Source organism: Sphaeramia orbicularis, chromosome 16, assembly GCF_902148855.1.
Source record: "Sphaeramia orbicularis chromosome 16, fSphaOr1.1, whole genome shotgun sequence".
NCBI lineage: Eukaryota > Metazoa > Chordata > Actinopteri > Kurtiformes > Apogonidae > Sphaeramia > Sphaeramia orbicularis.
The window spans coordinates 6814082-6839300 of NC_043972.1; the positions used below are offsets into that span (position 1 = coordinate 6814082).

General features: G+C 39.5%; 1 protein-coding gene across 3 annotated transcripts in view; it reads right to left on the bottom strand.

Moving 5' to 3' along the window:
* Positions 1–25219, bottom strand: part of vps13b (vacuolar protein sorting 13 homolog B) — a 464114-nt gene that overhangs the window by 435085 nt on the left and 3810 nt on the right. For all 3 annotated transcript variants that reach the window (XM_030157727.1, XM_030157729.1, XM_030157728.1), the window contains exons 4-6: positions 11183–11300; positions 2670–2837; positions 905–1086 (exon numbers count right to left, since the gene is read on the bottom strand). In XM_030157727.1, coding sequence (XP_030013587.1) covers positions 905–1086; positions 2670–2837; positions 11183–11300 — 468 coding nt within the window. The remainder of the gene's footprint in view (positions 1–904; positions 1087–2669; positions 2838–11182; positions 11301–25219) is intronic.

A 25219-nucleotide genomic window follows, 5' to 3' on the forward strand; every position in this document is an offset into this window, starting at 1 on the left:
GCTGCTTTTTAAACTTACCACACTAAAAAGCAGGATAATTTTTCAGACAGGCATTATGAAACTAATGTCAAGATGATAAGTGAAGTCAAATCTCTTTAGGGAGTACACGTTGGAACCAAAACATGATAATATGGCAGCAACACAAGATAATATTTGTAACACTATCATCACTAAAGTAAGACCTTGCCAGTGAAAACAACTGATAAACAAATATAAAATGTTACTGCATATGAACAACGAACTGAAATTAATGCTTAGGCTGCAATGATCTGAGAACACCTTGCTGTATAATAGTCTAGCCAGATACCAAGTTACACGTGAATTAAGTGCAATAAGTGGTGCAAAATTCCTCTGTTCTTGCAATAACAATCCAATACTTATTTCAATATTTATTCAAACGTAAATGCACTATTTTGATAGACTTTTATATACATACTGTTGGTATTGCTGATATTCATAGATGTACATACTGTTAATATTTAATTTTTTATTTTATTCAACTTTTGTTAAATTTTATATTGTATTTTCTTATTTTACTTTTTATTTTTCGTAATTTTACATACGCTCAATTCTCATTTTCTGACATATTGGTTTTTTACTCATATTGTTGCACTGACTGGACTAGCACTCCTAATTTCACTGAACACACAATGACAATAAAGGCTATTCTATTTTATTCTATTCTATTCTATTCTATGCAAGAGTAAGCAGCGACAGTTTAATTGAGTTCAGATTTTAAGCTTTGTGTGCATAACATGTTTGGATAAAAACAAAATGAAAAGATGAAATGAAATTAACAGCTTGTAGCATCAGCTCCATAAATAGTTTCTCTGTCTTTAACAATGGTAACAGCTATCATCAAACATATGATCTCGCATAACTGCAGAAGTTTAAAGCTGCTCACTTTGATGACAGATGGAATCTTGGAGTTTATGTTGTCATAAGTAAAATGGAGGCGGGTTCTGAAGGAGCACTTGTACAACAGTGGGTCCTGGTAAAACTCAATCTTGCCACTTGCGTTTCGTTTGTCCAAGCAGACGGTACAGTCGGAGAAGTTGATCACTTTCCTTAACACAAGCTCTGGAGCTGCATGAAAGGGCAAAACAAAATGACAAAATATTATTTCACATACAACATCTGTCAATTATTATATATGTGTTAGCCATGTGTGCATACAGGAAATGCATATCACTGAATATACATAACACACAGGCAGTGTACATACAAAGCTTTACAGAAACCTTCACAGAGGACAGGCAGTGCAGGGCCCCTGTGTGAGAGGTACAACTAAGTGATCTGTGAGTGTGTTTTTGTCTCATGTGGGATTATCACACATACTCAGATTCTCAGTTGTCACTGACTCACTCACCTCACAGAGTGATAACAGCACTACTCATGCACAGAATTTCATTCCCGACCCAATGCCAGTAACTATTGTTTTAACTTGCGTCACACATTGGAACGGGGCCTCCTTTAACAAGAAACTGTATGGTGATAACAATGACCGAAAATGACACTGGAGGATTTGTCTTTGAGTCTCCATTCAGAATCACCTCTTTATGGATGTAAATTAAGTGTAATTCTTTAACAGCGACACGTAAAAGCCTTGTGTGAGTTACATGGACACATCTGTACAGTGAAGTAGAGGTTTTGAGCTCCACCCCTCCCCTCCTACAATACTGATGCTGTGAATAATCACGAGAGAGACTGAAGTTTTTCCCTGTTAAAGGACATAGAAAATATTTGGGAAAATGCCAGATAAGTCAATGTACGTAGAAATGATGTCAGGTCTATGTGACATTATAAAATAACCCTAGGAGCTGATTATCGGTGTGTTATTTCAGGTAAAAATGAGACATGAAGTTCAGTCTGAATTACCCTGATTGGCCATGACACTGACTTTCCAAATGACATTGCAGCAGTGCAACAGTATACCCAGGTTCCAGTTTTTTGTATGACAACGCTACATAATTTGGCTGAACTCTCTGCACTAGCAGCACACTCTTTCAACATAGTGAGCTTACTTGAACAAATGAGATGGATGGCGTTTTTAACGGGTGTGTAGCATCAGAAAGTCCCAGGAACATGACTAATCAATGAGTTTGTTTTTCTTGTTCTATACCCATATAATGGACTTCCAATATAAATATGCAGTTTGTGAAATTAAACTCTTCCATTAAGATAAGACACGATAGAAAAACAACAAACAAGGGGAAAATGAAATATAAAGAGAAAAAAATAAGAAATCTGTTATTTCTATAAATATTTATATAAATTTAGAAGTAAATATTATTTACATACTTACATTGTGATTGCACATGCACATGCTGGGGGGGGGGGGTACTGGGACCATTAACAATTACCATAATGACTTTGAATTAAAATATCACAGTAGTGCTTTAGCCTTAAAATCTAGCCTTAGAATCCCATTACCTCATTAAACCAGTGTAGTTTTAGGTGTGAACTGTTCAAGCCTACATTGTTCGAAATGTACATCTAAAATCGGCTGTCAAAGTAGAATGTGAGACTCACCTGGTTACCATGAGTATATAAACAAACCTTTACATCTAAACTTGCGCAAGATGTCTTTTTAACTTTATTTTGAATAAATAGCAACTGTTACTATAGCATTCAGGTTGTTGTGTGACTAGTAAGCTGTTTCTACTCACCAGTGATGTCCATGAAGGCCCTCTCCCAGATGTCATCCACGGTGTAGCATTCTGCCGAGGTAATGTTCACCGATAGCACGATATCGTCCTCCACGTACTTCAGGATCAGGTTGTTGACTACAATATTGACATTGTTGACCACACGCCTGATCAGACTCTGCACATAACCTAGACACAATAAAAAACACAAGCAAAACAAATGAAAATCCAAATGTAAAACATGTACAAAATGCGTGGCTATTATTAGCATATAAGCTACCATACATCAGGATGCATTCATTTAGTATTGACACACCATGAAAGACTGAAATCCAGAACCACATTCCAAGAAAGTCCAGGCTCAATATCCCTGACCCTTCCCATCCTTATGGTCTCATAAATAAGATGAAATCTTGACATGTTATTTTTAGCCCAAGTCTATTCCTTGGACGTACACTGTTTAAGAGCTAAATATGCATGAAAAACATTGTACTCCTCACCCTGTCGGAGAAACGCTACAAATCCTGGGTGAATTTATGAATCCCAAACGGGCTCTCCTCTCAGATGCAAAGTCCTGCTTAACCCCAAACTATGTGTATGCTGCCTCAGACACATCCCTCCTCCATGCCTACTAAACCACATATTCTTATTTAATACTCACCCTTCCTTACAATCACAAACACACATTCAGACTAGATGATGTACAATGCCGGGGTTTCCAATAAATAACAAATTCTCCCAATGATAAATTGGAAAAACAACCAAATAATGAAAAAAAAATGGTCATAAGAAGGAAACTAGACACATTCATCATAATGCCTTAAGTTTATATTGTCACTGATGGTATTTACAGAAAAACTATGATATTGACATTAATTCGACCGCATCAACGAGTTTTTGCCATTCTATGGTGACAGAGAGCAAAGACTAAAGAAATCAATTCCTTAAGTGAAAAGAAAAAGGAATACAGAGATAGATTTCATGGTGAGGGTGAAAGGTGGGGGCAGGTGGCTTTTGTGGTGAAGAAGCGGAGGGATGTAATAACCGAGCACCGTCTGACAGATTGAGTTTCAGCAGAGCTGGGGGAGCCATCCTGCAGCGTTACCAGTACGTCCTAATGGCCACAGTGACGCCCAGAAACAGAAGCTTCACAGGAATAACATACATGGTAAGGTCATTACTCAACAAAGTACGAAAGAACTTAAAATATTACAGACAGGGGAGTTTTGACCATAAAATATGAAAATATACAGCAATAAATCGTCCTAACCACAGGACCAATGGCATTATTCATTCCTCCCATGTACTGTTAAACACAGTAACTACGAGTTAAAACATATAAACCTTTAATGCTTTTCCCCTGTTTTCCAAACCAAATGTTAGTCTTCCTGTATCTACATGCCTGGCACAGGGCATAACAGAACTGATAATTAGGCAGAACTAAATGGTGCTGTTGATGAAAATATTTATATGAATTGGTTAGCTGTTCTGCCACTTGTACACAGGCCCAGCTACACATTAGCATAATCCAATTGACAAAATTCTCATGAGTGCACTGCCTGACCAAACAGAGCGGCAGGAAGCGAGGATGACATAATATAAACTCAACTCATAAACGCAATGTGTGTTCGTGACATTTGTGCGTGGCCTTGCATGCATGCATGTGCTTGACTGAGTGCGAGTCTAGCTTCTCCCCTGCGTGCATGAATGTGGCAGTGTGTGCGACCCTATGTGTGTCTGCCTCTGTGGTTGTGGTTGTGGGGTCAGTCCGAACACTCCGTCGCACCTGCAGCCTGGGCAGTAAAACCGGCACTTTACCCCCTGCTATTTCCCTCTCTGGATCTAATTTACCCGTGTCAGGGTGTCTCTCTTTTTCTCTTGCACTCTATTACACTTGCTCTCTACCTCTTCTAGACTCGCACATCAAGTCCAGAGACGCCGTACGTCTCCCTAAGAACCATCGTACCGCTCTGAACTTCTGTAAACAATTGACACAGCCAGCACCTGTGCTGTGGCCCACAGGGAAGGAGCCCACTTAAAACTGTTCAACCATAAAATGACTGGAAAAACCGGCTCCTTTATGTGATCTCAGAACAGGCCAAGTACTCTCCTCTGTGCAATATAGGAAAGAAACACTATACTGTCCATGTTCGCCATTTTTCCTGTATATGGAAAGTATTAGTAGCCATTAGTTGTGCCAGCTATTGGTCAAGGAAAGTCCATCAGACAGTAAATATTGTGAGTTAGTTTCTTTTTGTAATTCTGAAAGGTACAATCACAGTGAGACAAAAGAATAGAGTTAACAGCTACTGATGAAAAACACCTTCTGTGTAGGGCAGAATAATTAATTCCTAAATGGTATTAGTAGTTTCATGGCAATATGCTTAAAGGTATATATTGCAGCTCATCAATAAAAATAAGGTGTTGCGGTGGAATAAAGATGCTCCGCTACAAAACCATATTCCTTAGATGGGAGGGACCATGCTTGTTTGGTACTGCCCTAAGCAAAAAACAAATTGAAAAACAAAGCACACATTATTATCTTTTCACTGGAAACTAAGAAATTCGATGCAGGTTCATTTTTTATCCCAGAAGCACTGTTGACCTTTACTAGAAAAGATACCAGTCCCCCGACAAAAAGAAACTTGTTGTATTTCTGATGGTACGTGTCAAGAGGCTATCCTTTCAATAAAACACAAGCCATTGTTTTTTTTTTTCTCTTGGGCCTCTTTGACTTAAGGTGTAGACTCAAACAACCCAACCATGCATGGTACAGCAGGTCTCCAGAACACAGGAACGCTCCAGCTGGAGATAGCTCCTGCGTTTAACAGTACTGTATGTGATATTCTCCATCCATAAGTAGCATTTTCCAGTAATGCCTGAACAGCTGCAGTATTTATTTTCTGAGCATTTTCTGACCCCCGGTACCAGGACAGCAGTAACACTGGACTGTGGATTTGTCTCAGGAGTGTGTTTGCATTTCAGCCCTCACAAATCTTGATCTCCCCCAATCACATGCATGCTTACACAACTCTGCATGCATGCAAAATTCTTGGATACGTTCAAAGAAACGTTAGTGTTGCACATACGGTAAATTTAGGTGCATGTAGGCTACTTACTCTAAAGTCTTTGTACATGCACACAATGACGCAAATACACAAGCAATAAGGAAGGAACTTATATCCACACCAAAGGTAAACAAAATATGCATGGGTTGCTCCAATAATAGAGACGATACAACAATTCCCTCCACATAGCAGCTGTTCATCTTGGAAAAGTACAATTTCAGTATTTATATTCATCAGACTTTAGAGTGGCTACTAAGGTAGTTCTTTCGCCAATCCAGATGGACAAAAAGAGGGAAACTCAAAGTAAATAAAGACACCAATTAAATTTATATTACTCAAGCTAGAGTTTTATATTTGCCCCAGCTGAACATGACAGCTGTGCATTTCATCCTCTATTTCTCACAGCCAGTACTGGGGAGTTTGAGAATTCATTTAACAAAGTTACATGTTTTAATGCACAATGTGAGCAACTGTATTTAGCTACAACCACAGTATAAATAAGTGGTAATGAGAATACACATACTTGTCTTAAAATTGAAAAATGAAACTCTTGTCCCGACAGAGGACAAGAATGCATTGCTGGGTCTCAAGAGTATAGTGTGTTGAGTTTTTGTTACTGTATTCATGTCAAATGCAAAATCTGGTGCCAAGAATCTTCTAATGTTTTTGCAATTTTGGCCTCTAGTTTCAGTTAGTCAAACTGCTCGACCCGGTTTGTAGAGAAATATTCTTACAAGAATAATTGTAAAAGCAGTAACTGCTCTAATAATGATAATATTTGGCCTGGTGGGCAATCAAGTTGCATAATTACTGACACTTAGAGCCTGAATCTGTGCAGTAAGTGTAAGATTCAGAGTGACTCCTGGGTTTAGTCCACTGCTATGGGACTAATAAAGGATTATCTTATCAAGGATTATTGTACTTTATGTGGCAGCATTGTGTGAATGCTGCATTCATTCACAGTCACTTAGAATACAGTAAGAAAAGATTAAAGTAATTAAGTGCATTTAAATAAGTTACTCGCTTTGAGTAAAATAGAGAAATATATTTTAGAAGTAACTTTCCCAACACTGACATTATTGTCATGTTACAGGAGAAAACTTTTAGTGCTGTTTGAAGACTAAGAACTGTCACAGAAATCAGTCTGATCTCAGTGTAAGATTAATACAGAAATAAAAAGAACTTGACCCTATTCTTTAAGAACAAAAATGTGACAATTTGCTGATCCATATATAAATAAAGTCCATATCCACGGAAAATAACCAAGTGAGAAAAAACTTCTTTCAACTTTGAAGCTACAGGTCTTGGCCAACGTCCAGCCTTGATTCCCCACAACAAGCAGGTAGTAGACTAAACCTAGACCCAAAGTGAGACAGAATCACCATTTAATGTCTTTGAACTCACGTAAAACAAAACACATTTTCAACAGTGTGAATAGGACCAAAGCTAGACTCTCCTGGCACTGTAAAGAAACGTGGTTCTCACAAACGGTGGCCACTGGTCCCCCACAAGCAGCAGTAAACATAATCACTCACAGAATCGCCCAAGGTGGAAGCACTTGGTCTTTGGTCTTTGTGTGGCTACCAATCCCATGGCATATGAATTAACATCACTATTTTCCACCACAGGCAGAACATGAAGGATAAATTCATTCAGTATGTGAGAGCTTAGGGCCAAATGACTGGATAATTGCTCGTGGCTGCTTTTTAGTGTCGGCCGTGTTTTGTTTTGGTTGTTTTGAAGGGAGGAGGCAGACGCAACACAGTGGTATTTAGACGTAGATGCGGATGAATAGTTTAGATTGACCATGGAGCTCCACTGGTGTCATAGTTACAGCAGGTGTTTCTTACTGTCCACAAACACATATACCAGTGGAGCAATCTGAGGTTCAGCATCTTGACCAAGGACATATTAATTAAAACAATCAGAGATCAAACTGTAAAACATTCCCCACCTTTTGATCCACCGCCACACCAAAACTCCACTCAATTCTACTGAAACACTATTTGTGACAGACCAAACCTGGATTTCTTTAATCATCTGTCAATCAACAAATCCTGAATTCTATATTAAAATTAGCAAGATAATCATAAATTTTGACAAGCAAGTTTTTCTGCCTCAGATAAGTGATTATTTCATTACAATGACACCTTTCACTGCGTTGGATATGTTAGGCAGCAAGTGACCATTACGACCATTTACATCATCGAAGCTGATGTGTTGGAAGCAGCAAAATGAGAACCATAAGTAACTGAGTGACTTTGCCGAGGGCCATATTGTAACGGTGATGCGTAGGTCAGAGCATCTCCACAACTGCAGGTCTTGTTGGGTGTTCCTGGTCTGCAGTCATTAGTACCTGCCAATATCAGACTAAGGCAGGGGTGTCCAATCCTGGTCCTCAAAAGCTATTATCCTGCATGTTTAGGTATGTCCCTCTTCCTGCACACCTAACGGTCGTTATCAGGCTTCTGTAGAGCTTGATGATAGGCTTATCATTTGAATCAGGTGTGTTGGAAGAGGGATACATCTAAAACATGCAGGACAATAGCTCTTGAGGACCAGGATGGGACACCCCTGGACTAAGGAAGGACGTCACAATCTCAGGACCATTGTTCATCTATGGAAGGTGTTGGACCAATAAATCTAATTCATGGGCGAAGATTATTTTGTTTGTTTTTAGCCAACTGCTATGATTGTATTCTTTTTTTGATCATTTTTCTAAATTTGTTCATTGTGTTGACTTTCATATTCTTTCTTATGTGTTATATTTATATAGTGGTTAGTTTGGGCAGTTTTATGTTCATTTCATTGACAATCATGTTTTTGCTTTATTATATTTGGCTAATTTTGCTGTATATTTATTGTCCATTTCGTTCACTGTCGACTATACTGTTGTTTTTTCATTCACTTTTAATCACTTTGTTGGTTAGTTTGGTCAGTATTTGTTCATTTTTGGTCACTTTGTTGACAAGTACGCATCTGTAGGAGGTTCTGGTCAAATAGATCCAATCCATGGAGGTCTACCTCTCTACTTCCAGGACTTCAGGGATCTGCTGCTAACTAATATCTTGGTCCAGATACCAGTGTGCACCTTCAGGTCAGGCCTCGGGTCAGACCTGTTTTTGTGGAAAAAGGGGGACCTATGCAGTATTAGACAGGTGAAAATAATGTTCTGCTCCCATAGATGCTGGATTAGTTGAGATCCTGTTGTTGTTCTTTAGATACTTTTGGTCGGTACAAACCACTTTACACTGGGAATGACAGACAAGATTTGGAGATGCTCTGACCCAGTGATTTGACCATCACTAGTTCTACCTTGTCAAAGTTCAGATCCATTTTCTTGCTTGTTTTGCTGTTTCTAACACATTAACGTTGAGGTCGACATGTTCACTCGGTGTCTAATATATCCACCCACTGACAGGTCCCATTGGAATGAGATAATCAGTATTAATAGCACTTCTCCCCTCAGTGGTCAGAATATTATGGATGATCGGTGTCTTTGTGAACCTCACCCAAATTAATATTAAAAAGTTACTACCAGTAGTTCCTTTTAAGGAACATTTGGGTCATTTGCTGTTTTGTCCTGACAAAGAGGATGTGAATTAGAAAATGTACATACGTATAAAAGAACATTTGGTCCAAGAAGGTACATGAAAATACCAGAAAATTTAAAATTAGCTGCAGCATTTTGAACAAACGCCTAACAAACATATATATAGAGTACACCCATAAGAGGATCAAGCCACTGAAATTGACATTAACAGAGAGCAATGTGTTTTGATGGGTATTTTAGTATTTTAGGAACATTTAGTAGAGTTAACATGATCCATCACCATAACATTTCACATGCTGATAACCTACTGCAGCAAACATGAAAAAAAGTCCAGATTTCCAATGACCCCGGTGCCCCATGCAGTGCCCTCACTTTTTAAAATCAGCTCCAAACAACATTAAAAACTCTTGACAGGTTTTTCTTGTATCTCATTCTAAGGAAAACATCCTCTGTCTGAGTCATAGCAGGTTAGTTTTACCTCTTGTACCTTTTAACCTCTACCTTTTAATGAGAAAGGCTGGGATTACAACATTCACTTGCTTCCTCGCTCCTATAGAGGTACCACAACCTTTGACCCCATAATTATCTCTGCAGCCTGTAATGGGTTGAAACAAGGTCCACCGGTGCATACGCAAATACACACAAAAATCATATACAAGGGCACATACAGAAGAATCTCTCTCACACAAAGACGCTCAGGAATACTCCTGCACTCAGACACACCTGGGAGGAGATCTGTGGACGCTGGCCCAAAGGGAGATGCTGGGGTGTGAGGCACCCTGCTTTAACAGCTGGGGAGAGATATTATCTCATAACGTCAGGCCTGGAAATGGATCCTCCCCAGATACAACCAGCCAGGAGTGCAGGGTCATATATTCATGAAGACTAGAGCTCTAAAAGTGTGTCTTATGGTTTGGTGTTAGACTCTGACCTCGTGCTTAATGCAGCAGACCCCCACTCTCCACTTTCCTCTGCTCATTAAAAGCAATACCTTGACTTTATATGTAAGACTCCCCTCCTCCTCTTTCAATTCAGTTCTGTTTCATTTATACTACCCAATAACACAAAACACAGATTAACCTCAGAGTGCTTCAGAATTTGTACAAAGTACTCAATTCTCTACCCTTTGACCCTTGGTTCAAGTAAGGAAATACAACTCTTACTTCCCTCTTTTATATTTTTCTGTGCAATATTTTGCCTCTATCTTTTCATTTGGTTTAACTTTTTCACCAACTTGAAAACAAACAAAAGGTTGTTGCAAACATTAAGACACCGTGTGTTCAGGTTGCTGATACTGTAAACAATAAGGTAAGGTCCAAAATGTCTCACCTAAAAAGTATACTAGCTAAAGTATGCAACTTAAGTCAGAATTCTCAACATATCTCGATAAAAATACATGTCAAAACTATTTATAAAAGGCTGTTATCCTGCTCCAATCAAAAAGGCTTGTCTTTGTGAAGTGTTGTTAAGTACTCAAGTAGGTACGGATACTACAGCCCTGTAGGAGGCATGTGGTCAAGTGGCCTTGTTGATAAGAGCCATCACTATGTGATTTATCACAGGCACATCCCCCATACCCTTTCCAGCTACATTAACGCCAGTGAAAAATGCAATGCTACTAAGCTCCCCCCAGACAGTATATTTCTTAAGGTATAAACAGAAAATACCTGTGTTTTCATTTTATACACCATACATTTATGTCATTAGGCTACTGACAACAGGGGCTTTAAATCCAGTTTGAAATTTTTAGAGGCTTGACAATAAAAGCAACATTTCTACTTAGTGTAAATAAGTCTTAATCTATGTCTACCTCTGTGCCCCTGTCCTCCCCCACTGAGGCTTTGCCTGCCCTGGTGGTTATTGTCTGAACAGGGAGGCAGAAGAGCCTCATTGGCCTCAGGGCCATTACTCACCTGGGGGCAGGTCCGGGTCGCTGGGGGCAGCTTGTTGGAGGCGGCGGGGCTTGGCTACGGCCTTGGAGCTGTCTGAAACACTGCGACTGGTGGAGCTAGAGCCGCTCTCGTGGTCATCCTGAAGAAAAAACAAACAAGAAGGTCCTTAAGGGTAGGCGGTGGAGGAAACACAGAACTCTAGAGAACTGGTGCACTTAAGCCTTTTAATAGATATGGAAAATGTGGAATATGTAACATTTATGGCTTGATGTAGCTGTTTTTCAGGTTAATGTTCCTTCCATCTTTCTTCAGACATGTAAAGAGAGGCAGAATACATATGTGATATTTGGCATCTGGTGCCAAGGGGCCAAAACATCTTCTGCTGAGGCCCCCGTCAAACCTTCGCACTAACCTTCCTCTCTTCCTCATTTAACAACCAGCTCTGTGGGCTCTACAAATAAACTTTGGTCCATGGATGAGAGGGGTTAAGGTCTCTCCTCCACAACAGAAAATGTCATCAGCACTCAGCAGTGGTGCGTTAAGCCAGGAATGCAAGTATAGGATCTGTGTTTGTGTTTATCTACGTGTAGAAATGACGATGAAATGGACATCGCTGGCCAGGGATGGGCCTAAAAATAAACAGATTGGGTTAAGATTGGGGCAGGGGGTGGGGGATTACTATTAGTTCTCCTTGGGGGTGCTCTGTGATTAAAGTAAGACAAGACGTGGAACTATGATAATACAAGGAAAAGGCTAATGTCACAGTTTTATGGTTCTAACTACTGACTACTTTGGATCTAAAGGTTGGGTAATACACATTTTAGCCACAGCTCAGCAAATCTGCAAATGCACTAAAATAGAAAATATCTTCTTGTACAAAATATTTTAGATTTTTAAGTCATATGTAAAAGTAGTTAAAGGCTAAAAGCTGAGAATTGAGACCCTCAGATGTAGTCAAGTAACAATCCCTGGAGAAGCACCGTTCACTATAAAGCACTATATTTCTACAACAGTTGCAGAAGGTCTTGATTCTGTTGTGCAAGAGTTAGCAGAGACCTTGTTCATATTCTTATATTTAACGACTCACATTTATACTGTTCTTATCAACATTAATAAATCTGTGAGAAAATTTTTCTACCCAACATACTACGAGGACTAGAGGGATCTTTTACTTTACTACAACTTCTATGTCTAACTACTCTAAGTACCTCATATCCATGTTCACAGTAGAAATATTCCTGCAACAGAGGATGGTAGGTAAAAATGAAGGAAAAAAGAAACACACAACATTAAAGTGGAAAAGAAAGGACAATACATTTACAAACTATTCTAAAAATAGAAAGCTTAGGAAACAATGTTAAAAGTTTAGTGTGTCAACATGCAGTATGGCATTCATCACGGGTTGGTGCAGAAATAAAACCTTTGGGCAGCAAGTTAGTCCAACAATCTGGACAAAGAGAGCGAATGGTCACATGTGTTTAGCATTTAAGCAGAGGATCAGCGTGGCCAAGTGACTCAGGAGTCACTCTTATCTCGACTAATGTAAACACTAAAGGTGTCAAAACTAAATATATTCCACTACTCCATTCACATACATGTTTTAGCTCTAATAGGCACATGAAAACTCACAGCAACATGTTTTAGGCAACACACACTTTACATTCTGTACATACTACACATGTATGCACCTCACATAATTAACCCATTCTCCAGTCGTGACACAATTCAATGATAATAAACCCTTTTCTCTGTGTGTAATGAAGACATAAACGTGTTTTGCATAAGTTTAGACAAAGAAGCGAGTATCCCCCAGTGCGGTAAAGTAAACACGCATTTGCCAAAAGAGACAAAAAAAGGCTCAGGCAGAAATATTTACATGTTAGATCAGTGAGGCGTTTGCACCACACCGCTTCTTTCCCCATCACTGAGCGGTGGGAATTGGTAAACAGAGGAGCAGCAAAAATAAATACTTCATCAAGGTTACAAAGAATAGAGATTGGCAAATAATAAGGTGTAAATTTGTTTCTCATTATGTACAGTTCAATTGTTGCCATCACTTCAAAAGATGTACAATTTAGAGCCGTGTCAATGAAAAAGAAGAAAGGTTTGTTTTTAGATGACGTCCGTTTAGAGCTGAACATGATCACATGTTTAGGTGCTAAGTTTACTTCACAATACACTTCTTGAGCACATTAAAATTAGAACCAGTCTCCCTGCTCTAAACTCTCATATCTATACCTAAAGGAATGCCTATCCCTGCAGGCCAAGAGAACACTGAGTTCAACAATTCAAACTGCCACTAAAGGACAAGACTGCCAAATTTGGAAGTAGCGCAATTAAGCGCTCAATGTCACCGTGGGCAGTGAGTTATTCTCCAGAGGCGAAACATGCCTTTTCAGAGGGAAGCCCTGGGACAAATGAAGTCTGCCTCAGCTGCTGCCGGGTAAACTGATCCTCCCAAACGCCACAGCAGGGCATAGTACGAGGAGGGACGGATGGAAGGCTGGAGAAGGAGGGAGAAACACTGGGACTAGGGAAAAGGGGGGGCTGCTTCCCCTGCAGGCATGTCAACTCAGCTGTTGACCAAAGATGACGGTAGCAAAAAAGGAAAAAGAGACAAGAGACAAAGAGATAAATGGAAAAAATAACAGAGTGAGAGAAAGTGACACCGAGAGCATTTGAGAAAGACTTGAGAGAATGAGATCAGAAACAAGATACAGAGAAGGATCAGGCCTTGGTGGCGTGAGTGACAGGCGAGGGGGACCCCCTACTCAGAGGGTAAGTGGGCACCTATGGAGGGTTAGGGCACAGGAAGGCCAGGCCTGACCTCTGTTCGCCTGCAGACGTCTGGCTCAGTCAGGGACCGGGAGGCAGTGTGTTGAGCTTGTCTGAAGGGTCGACCCTCATCTGAGCTGCTTAACACGTTAGCTAAAGCCCACCACCACATCCAGGCAGCTGTTAAATTAAAACAGTACCTCTGTAGATACTGTCACCGCAAAAACACAAATAAGCTAGTTCTCAATCAAGGTCAGGGCTGTTAGAGTTAATACAAGACATGTAGAAAACTAGTAGTGGACAAAATGTAAACTGCACTAACAAAAGAGAAAAATCACCAAAACAAAAAGAAAAAAAATCTATTAAATTAAATACAGTCAGTGTCGTTTTCCTCATGTTTTTTATTGTCATCTGCAATAAAAAGGCTTTGAACTACATGGATTCTTTAATGCTGAAAATCATACTTGATGTTGAGCATTTTTCCATCTGACCTTTTTTCTGCTTCTAAAAATCAAGGCTTTTTGTGTTAAAGGTTAAATAAAGTAGAATGTAAAATAAAAAGCAAACTAAATTAACACTAAAACTACTTAATGCACTAACATGAACAAACTTAAAAAGACTGGACAAGAAAATATATTTTGTCATTTGTGCAAGTGTTTTAGAAGCAGATTTTCATGTAAGATAACATGAATAGGTTTATTGATTTTAAAAAAAAATAATAAAGATAAGTGTTTTGGATAAGAGGACTTTTCAGACCATCTGAAGTCATAGTAAGTAGAAACTTGAAGAGCGGCGCGAGAATACAAAATCAGGCTGATAAATGAAGTCGTGAAAATAACACAGTATATACAAAACAGTGTGAGTGAAAACAGAATAGCACGGTCTCTAAACATTAACTGTTTTTATTGTCCAAAGCACTGTTTCTGAAATAAAAACCGTCATTTTTCATCCACAAATTAAAAATCAATTATTCAATTTCGGTCAAACACACACAGGAAAAACACACAAATTCTTGTAGCCATCTATTCTGCATGTCTACAACAGCCAGCACTTTGGAAACCAAACATTTTTAAAACTGGTCAATTTCACAGTTTGAGCAGATTAATGGGAGCATGCAGAAGACCATTTCTGGGTAAACACGCTCTGTGTTATTGTTGTTTTTCCTCTGCGGGTCACTGGCGAACACATGCTGACATCAAAGCGGCCGGCCTGGAGATTGAGGAGCGGCCAGTGGAGGGTAAAAGCCCAAGGAGTGAGAAAATAAATGAAGGAAACCCAATAGCTCCTTATCTGCGACAAACCCCCTCCTTTATCAAATCACTCTTTGACACATACAGTCACACACCCCAGGTCTGACATGTAGAGGCCGTGTCACACATGTCAGGGTTCGGAGACCACCCTCCCTGGAGAGGATCCAGTAATCAGACCCTCGTCCAGACTGAACCGTCCACAACAACACTCAAAACCCACAGCAGAAAGCTTCACGGCGCTTCTGTTCTCAGTGCTGTTATTTATACTCATCAGTTCATATCGTCTTACAACTACAGCTTCTGTTCATTTTACTTCTGTCTTATGAGTTGTATATATTATTCTCCTGCACGGTGATCTATTCTGCATTTTGTTCTTTGTTATTACGCCCTTTATCCTTATCAATCTACTTATTGTAGACCTTGTTACACAATCCATATCCAGCTAGTCTACAGCTTGTTTAACAGTGACCCTGGTTCTCATAAGAATTGTTTCCAGCTGGCACCACACGGAATGAGACATGAAAAATAGCTCAGTGTTTCAAACATACAGTCACAGTCTGGGGTGGTTCCAGTAATGTCAAATGGTATGTGGCCACTTCTCTTACACTTGCGCTGTTCAAGCCATTGATGACGACCCACTGCAGCGAACGCAGCTCATCATAGTTGACTCAAATTACCTTTTCCTTAACTTCCCCTGGCTTCTAACTCATCCATCAGGCCAACTAAAAATTAGCTGCTAATGGCTTTTTAATGAAACTGTAACAAATGCAGAAAGCCATTACGCTATGATTAAAGACACGGGTTTCATTTTCTCCTCAAACGGAGGTAAACGAGAGTAGGGGGATGCAAGAACCAAATTCCACACAGTCGTCATCGCATGCAAAACAATCACAAACACTCTACACAATTTATACACCGTGATGTGTATTCGGACACCAAACAGCACAGCACAGACTGCAGCACTTCAGCGAACAAGCACAATCTCACATATCCCTAAATATAAAGTAGAGCCATGCAGCTGGAATCCATGGCAGATTGGAGGGATTAGAGCTCGAAATGAACCCAGATGAATATCACATCTTGTGACATTCTGAATAATTATCTCAATGAAAACAGCTCATTACAAAAATGTGGTCTCCTTCTTTCTCTTTCCCTCTCTCTTCAAGTAATTAAATCCACTACTGGGAAAGAAAATCCCCATTTGCAATGAATCTACTGCACTAATGAAATATTACAGCTCTGAAATGTATACAATGTGCTGCAGTCTTTAACTTGAACTGGTGTAGTACTTAGGCTCATTTTTCTGAGCAAATACCTCAGTGTATCAGTGTAACAGAGGAAGTACAACTGAAAACAGCTAAAATTAATGGTAATGTGCGGCTTCCTAATGTCAAAAGCAAAGCTCGCATGATTCGGCTACAAAAAAGGTTTTTTTGTGAAGCCGCACACCACAACTCTGGTAACCATTCACAACATTCTGCATATTACCCGTCAGATTACAAAATATCTTGGACGTCACTCAGGCGTGTTTATTTTTATTTTATTGTCTGAGTAATTATGTGTAATTTGTGTTTTTCAGAACCGTCATACCTGTATAATTTCCTCGACCACAACAAATAAAGAGAGTTGTGGGATTTGTTTGGACTCGTTTCAAAGGGGGGTACTGTTTACAACGTCTGTAATATCACAAGTGTTACTAAGCACATTCTGTCCCTGTAGACTCTTAACAATGAAAGCACAGCTTCATTTTCCAAACAGGCGACTTCTTTCTTTCTTTCAGAAGCCTGAAAATATAACATGTTTATAAAAGAGGAGGGGAGCACCGAAATGGAAAAGATTCCGACATATCTGCCAAAAGGAGAACACACAATTACAAAACTATTTCACTCTGAAGCGGGAGGAATCACAACAACAGAACTGGTGATGTCACAGCGAGGATCCCTGCCAAGAGCGCCTCCACTGTACCCAAGTCAAACCGGCTATGTTTATCATCTGCCTCCAACATGCCCAGAATAACAACAAAGGCAAACAGGGATCCCAGTCAAGATGCAGACCCGCAGAGTGCAACAAAAGCGACGTCGCACTGCCGTATTTCACTTGGATTTCGCCTTCACCTGAATACAGTTGCTCTGCTGATCTGAGCAAGGGGTCGACATGAGTGCCACACGCTAAAATCACCTGAAAGGTTTAATTTATACTGGTCTTAAGCCAGTATAAGCAGGAAGAATTATTATTGCAAGCTAAACCTGTTGCAAAGTTCCTGTTGGCACCCGATTATTGATATAAGACAGACTTAACTGAACATTGAACTTCCATCATTTTCCTGTAAGACCCTTTTGGCCGAGCTGTAAGCTTCATGCCTCCCTGAAATCTCTTCAGCGCATAACAGTAGTTTTTCCAGAGGTCACGTCCCACATTATCTCAGCTAAAATTCTCCATTAATAAGTGACCCATTTAGATATTGTTTGGCTTTTCTGTGGATCTACTGAGCTCTGTGGTTCTGTGCTTTAGTTGTAATCCTAACACACTTAAGAAAACCACAAGTAATACCAGCAGAAACCAATCTTGTGTTTATGGTACAGTAGCTGTTCTTGCTCCAGTTAAAGTGTACATAATTCTCCATGGATCCAGTAAATCTCAAAGCCAATGCATTCATGCGTTAAATGACTTTCTTTGTCATAAATGGCCATATGGGCAGACCTTAAATATCAGATGGAGCAATGAGGTTACTGTTGTTTTATTTCAGGTGCCAGTGTTTGTTTTCTTCTGTTGCCGTTAAAACAAAGGATTTTGAGTCATAATGACTCCAATCCAAAGCCTGATTGATTAACAGCTAATAACAAAGAATTCAGACCGGAGTCACTTGTTCTGGTGTAGGTGCCATGAGAGAATTTGGAACCAGAACAGTCGACATCACTGGTGTTTTGATTTTCCTTTCATTAAAGCCAATGCAAATTCTGTCCAATGACCTCTGAATGTTAACATACCAGGTTCCCTCTTGTGTCCTGCACTTTAAATATTATTACACCTGACACAGCTATAACTGTGTCATTAGTGAAAGGAAAGGGACTGAAAGAAATACAATAAACAGCAGATTAAAAAAAGAAGAGTGTGAGAATGAAATTATAAAGAGAGCTAGAGAGCCGAGACAGTAAAAGAAGAAAAATAGGAGCGAGACAACAGGAAAGCGGCGGGAAAAAAAAAATCAAAAGAGAAGGAGACACAAAGAGAGAATGGGAAAGAGGGAGAAATTGTTCCTGATTTAGATCTGAGAGGTTTTGGTCCTTCAGATGTCTCCATCAGCTAACCACAAGCCCAGGCTGAGCATGTGAGGCATGCTGCTTACGCTGGCACAGCTACCCTCTTATGCTAATAACTGCAATGTGTTAGCTACAATAAAACACTCCACACAGACCTATGACTTACATACAGATGCACTTAGGCATGTGAAAAAACACCGAGCACCCGTCTTCAGTCAGGTCAAGAATGACGCACGTGGTGGAATTCTTAAAAGCAGCTATAGTTTTTAACATAACCAGTTCTTTTTTTCTTAATTCAAATAGAACAATAAGAAATTCGTCGTTATTCGTCGTTAATTTTCATGGCATATATAATATATTTAAGCAGATGATTAAAGAAAATGATTATTCTACTGAAGATCTTTCAAGCTTTTTATTTTGCGCAGTTGCTGACAACTAGTGGTCAGACCCAGAGTTTAACATAAGCTGACACTCATCTGTCAAAACCGGAAACACCCCTCTTCAGAGCTTTGCAACAATATTACATACACAATATTAGGTACTTAATACAAGACATAAGCACCCCTTGAAAGATGTAGGCATCAAGCTCCAGGAACAGCGCAAGCAGTGGCTGAGGCTATTCTGACAACTTAATTGCACATGTGAGGTGCAGCTGGAAGGCACGAACTATAGAGGCCTAAGTGTTCTTGGAGAGTATCAATGTTCTGAAACCAGCAAGATAGAATAAATCAAACAGAGAGAAATGGGAGAGGACTTTCCGTCAATGTTGAGAAATACCAAAGCCATATTGCAGGAGGTTTAAGCACGCAAGCGGAATGCAGCAGGCCTTATGTTTGCATAGCTTTTATACACCAGGTTCCAAAGCAACTGAAGTACTGTCAACATTCATCAGCTTACTTGAGGGATGGAAAACTGTCAACTTCACTTTAGAAACAAATCATTTTAACTGCATCCTTGTAACATCTTGAAGCTGTAACCCAGTCCTTGTCCGTGGGTCTCAAGGCTCTTATTGTCCATGTCAGGATAATGAAAGGAGACGTACTGTATTTCATTCTCTCACTGAAATTTGCATAGCATGATGAACACAAAGCTTATCCCTGGCCAGCATCCAGAGTGCAGTCCCCTTTTATGAAGTAAAATTACATTCATAAATAATAAAACAAAGAATAAAATTATAGTTGTAAAAGTGTGATTTGGAAGTATAAGGTATGATTCACAAGACTGAAATTGGATTTGAAAGTCTGTAATAACTGCTTATACCCAGAGTGTTTGCAGAATAATATTCATAATCTTACTAAAGTTTAATGCTGGAATTTTTGGCGGCTTACACCTCTGTATTTGGAGCAAGTATCAGGATGTTCCTAAAACAATAACAGAAACCAAATCGTGTCAAGATGAATGAGCAGATTTCAAGCTCAAATTGAAGAAAGAAACAGTGAAGTCCAGATTTAAAGCACAGCAAAAGATGAGAGTAAAATCCTATCTTTCACTTCAAGTCATTAAAAATTCATTTCAGAAGTCTGAAATGTGGGTGTAATTATACCTTATACTTCTCGATCCAGCATCACAGTATCCCTACAATCAGTTCTGTCAATTCAAGTGTCTAAACTGGACCAGATTCAACCTGATTATACCATGTAAATTCTTAACGTGTAGGTCATTTTAAAGAGCCAGTGTGGTCAATGTCAAACCAGAGCGATAAACTCCTTCAACTTCTGCACGTTTATTATCTTTTCAGCTAACCATATGCCTTCTCCACACAATCTCCCTTTCTTTTCTCCCCCACCATGGAGAGTGACAAGTTGTGCAATTATTCATATAACATTCTTCTTCTCTTACACACACATAACAGAGGTCTGAGCCGGCCGAGATAAAAGCAAACACTACCAACTCTGGCACACTCTCGCTCACATGCCCACACACAACATAGAGCTACTCCAGAAACACAATGGGATCCATATTCCTGATGAAAACGTGTTGTAACTTCATCTCAAAAATCAAAGCGTTCCACTCATTAAATTAGCTACTAGATCTGTAAATCAACAACCAAGCCTTATTTGGCGTCACGATTTCGATAATAAGAGTGTAATTATTCATAGGTCAAAGGTGTGAGACTTCGCTAAATGAAGCACACATTCACTCTGGGACATAAAACGCAGACCACCCACAGTTTGTGTAACATCAAGTCGTACAAGCTACCTTTATCCAATGAGAAATTACACACAGAGCCACCCTGTTACTGTGTTACTCCTTTTAGTGACAGTCTGCCTGCAGAGTAAACAGAAGTTTAAGTGCAGATGTAAGTTGAACTCGTGTTCAAACCCTTAAAACTGTTGTTTAACTTCACATTTGACCCTCTACTGAAGATCCAAAACACAACATGTCACGCTTTGATAAAGTACGACGAAGAATGCCTGACTGAATTTTTCACTCACAGCAAATATTATAATTTTGATAAGTACAATAATTGCAAATACACAAAATGTTGTAAATATAATACTCAACAAAGGAGCAATTGTTAAGTTATAGTTTAAGTAAGAATTACAAACAAAAGGTAAAATAGGGAAAGTTCTTTTAAATCATGAAGTAGTTTGTTTTGCTTTGCTAAATGCGTCATGTTACTGCCATGGATTAATGTGCACTGTGATCAACGTAGCATGCAGGATGAAGAGCAGACAGTTGAAAAAATATCTTCCCTAATTAGTGCAGTTCTTACTCAGAGGGTTGCTTACATGTAAATTCAATTAAACAAATAATGTTCCAAGTTGCAACCTAATACCTTCCCAGATTTTCTGTCCAAAGAAAGCACTAATAAGGCCAACATTAGTCTTAACTGCGAGGTAATTGTTTCCCAGACTTCAATATCACCAGGAGCACCGAGCAAGTAATAAGCCTCACTGAGCTATTGCTGTAGCCGGATGGCCTGAGAGCAGGGATTAAGCTGTGGAACAGCAGCATCCTGCCCAGAGTGTATTGATCACTGTTTGACTCACTCGATGAAGGAAGCTGCTGGGTTTAATTTTTCCCCTGACTGCTTTCCTGTGTCTGAGGACTGTCTGAGGAGCTGAAGTAATCTCATCCCACCAGGAAGCGAAACCTCAAAGACAAAGCAACAAATGGCTGTACATTGTGTAGATGTGGCTGACTCACAGGCAGTGGTGGCTGGATGCAAGTCGGGATGACACGCATGTAGCTGTGCTTTCTGCGGATGCATTAACTCAATCCACAGAGAGCAACAGGTCACTGGAGAAGATTCACATGTATGGGGACATAAATCTAGATTACTGACTTACACAAGAGGTTTAAGGCCTCAAATGATCAGTTAAACATGAAGCACAGCGTTACCGACCAGATAATCTCAGTTGAACGATCGGATGGTACTTGGACATACACCCCCTTATAAGAGCTACCTACAAGTTTATGTGCTGAGGTTAAATCTACCTCTGTAGCTGTCTTATCTCATTTTCCAGACCTTCACCTGCATTTAGGAATCCACAGTATGCCAACATTACCGCATCATTCTGTTATTTACACTCAGAGATGGGCTGTGTTTCTACAGCGCATTCTCCAGAGCTTCACGTCTTCATCCTCTGCCTCCTCACTCCTGAAGACAAGGCCCTGCTGAGCTGATGATCAGATGGATTTATGGTGCAATCTCTGTAAGCTATTTGCTCCCTGCGAGCCGGAGAATCAAAGGCAAGATTTCCGGATGGCATCGGGACAGAGATTATCCAGTTTGTGCTATCTGATTGCAAACTTCCACAGGCTGTTTCCTTTTACATGCTCCTTTCCTTTGGCTTTCTTACTGGTAAAACATAGCTGCACAGGCATAAACTAATATATCTTACATATCTTAAATAAACCTTTCTGATTGTTTCAGTGTTGGTATAAAACATCCTCCTCATCGTGTGAACTGGAGTTTCAGTTTCTCTATTTAAAAGAGAAAGTAGAGCATACTTAAAACAGACCACCACAACAGACGGTGGTAACAGTCCATACATCAGAGGTTTCCTATTCACTGGGTTATATGTCAAGAATTCACCCAAAGGATTCAGTCACTGGGTGGCAAAACCACACATGTTAAAGCAGTACCGGAATCCAAGATGGGGATTCGACTGCGCCGCTGAGGTCACAATCATCTGAGAGTTTCGTGAGATTGATAGTTACATCCTATAGACCTGTGCTATACACATCTGTAGATTCCCATTTAAATTAAACGCCAAGTAGCTATGTTTTGTTTAATAGGTGGTAGTCTTCAAGAGGGGGTTCCCTAACTCATATGTATTACCCATTATTTAGGAGCACTGAGGTCTGGTGGTGCAAAGCCCTAAAAATAGTTTGGAAGGAATCTAACAGAAGAAAGGGCCTTGTTGGACCATATGCCAAACCAACAAGTCTCAGAAGCACCTCCCCAAATCATCTTGAGGCAATGCATCAATCAGAACCTCCACATCAGTGGCAAATGCACTCAGCAGCCATAAAACTCCCAGATCAAGCAGCGAGCTGAGCCAAAACCAGAAAGGCTCTCCTCAGTAAACCCAAGCCCTTATCTTTGTCTCGTAAAAAAATAAAGAGAGCCTGGGAGTGTTACAGTTTGAGCCAGTTTAACTGCTGTCCAGCCAGTTCCTCTCTGTCTTTGTTGATCACACCTCATCTTCAACATCTGGAGCAGTTTACCAAGACGTCAAACAGACAAAAAAAATGTATGTAATTTTGCTATTATGTCAATGTTAGCAGCTAGGGTGTTCATTAAGGACTCAGTTCAGATTTTGTTGTTACTGATCTTGGAATTGGAAAACCCTGAAATGACACCACCACCTTATGATCAACTGAAATATGTTCAATAAAAAAAACTGTCCAGGATGTGAATGCTTTGGGTGAAGACTCATTTCCTGAAACAAACACAAGCAAAACACTAGACAGATAATCTGACTTTCAGTGTGAGCTGTCCATGTAGAATAAAAGATGTAAAAAAACAAAAAAAAAAATTATGATAATCTCAGTGACATTTTCAGACAAAAAGTTAAAGACAGACAATATTAAATGTGATTTTTAACACAAAGACCGTAACATTCACTTATACAAACCTGTTTATCTTAGAACTACTCACCTGAGTTCAAGTGCATAAATGAAAGTTTAGTCAAATTTCACATGAAGATGTTTACACTGCTGATCCATGAATGGAGAAGTAAGGCATGTAGAAATATAAGGAGGCCTCTTATGCACAAACATAATAAAAAAAAATAAACCGGAATCATGTCTATTTAAAAACAGAGACCAATACTAATAAATACTTGAAGAGTCTTTTGCTCTAATAGTAGCTCAACACAAACAGATTTTTAAAGTTTGTGCCCGAACATAATGCAACTCATTTCAGGACAATATTACACATATTCAACCTTATACATGTTGTTTGTACATGGCCTCTGGTTTGTAAAATTAATGCCAACAACAAGTTGACAACATTTTTTCTATTACCATACTTTTTGCACTACAAGTCCTCATTACAGCTTATTTAAAGCAATTACACTGTCAGCAGGAGCTGTAATCTCCCACTGCTGCTAAACGCCCAAACGCTGGAAACTATAATTGTGAGTTGCTTTTGGTGCTTTGCAGATGGGTCCTATTGAGCAATCTGAATATCGCTAATATTACCCAGTTCCTCCCAAGGGAAAACACGAACATTAAAAAGGTCCAAATAATTCCGGTCAAATTACACAACCCTTAATGAACTTCAAAAGACGTACGGATGTTTTTACAGGCCAGCACTCAGGCTTTAACGGTAATTATGAAAACAAACCATATTAATGATATAATTTATCATTTCCACACTTTGGCTGCATGAGGCCCACCACAAAGTTCCTGTCTAATGCTCAAAAGAAACACTGGTAATCTACTAAAGTTAAAATGTAAAATTTTCCATTTACACATGAATTTTTTAACATTTTTTTTTTTTTTAGAAAATCCTGTGGGCCATCACCCAAATTACTCTAGGGCTTCTGGGAGCACTGTTATGATCCAGGTTTTATGTGCACCTATGCCAAACTCTGCATCCTTGCTAGAACCTGATTAAAGCTGGACCAGGGCCTGACATGTATATGAACAGGATATTCAGCCTCTAGAGGAATATAATCCAGTTTCTGGGAGAATAATGTGACAAAGTCCCAGACCTTTTCTTTTATTTAAGCAAATTCCCATTTTTTCCTGTGGGAACTTGCCACCCGAAGGATAACATGACAAATATTGCAGTTTTTTTTAATGATCTAAGAATCCTCAAAATGTAATGAACATAAAATAAAAAGGTATTACAAGTTACCAAATTACACAAATCTAAATAATATGAGGAAACTGGCTGCATTTTCTTGGCATGAGAACACAGTAGTCAGTCTGAGTCCGGCCTCTCCCTCACATAGGGGAGAAGTGTAGCGGCTCATTTACATTCCTCATGCTGGAAGGATTTCTGCTGTAAGCCTGGCATTGATCCAAATTATGTCTCATGGGTGTACATACCACTGAATAATTTGTCTAAACGTCATTTGCAATTCTCCCAAAATCTTTTCTTGACTGGAAACCTATTAGAAAACATCTGTAACAAATAGTTGTTTTGAGAGTACATGCATTCACAAGCCCCAGTTCTGGTGCATGACCTTAAGTGTATGAAGCAAAAAAATAAGTTGAAATTTCCATCGAAGGAGAAACCTGATCACTCAAGCAGTAGCCACCTGCACAGTATGATATTTACCATTAGTTCTAGGCAGCTCAGGCTCATGTGT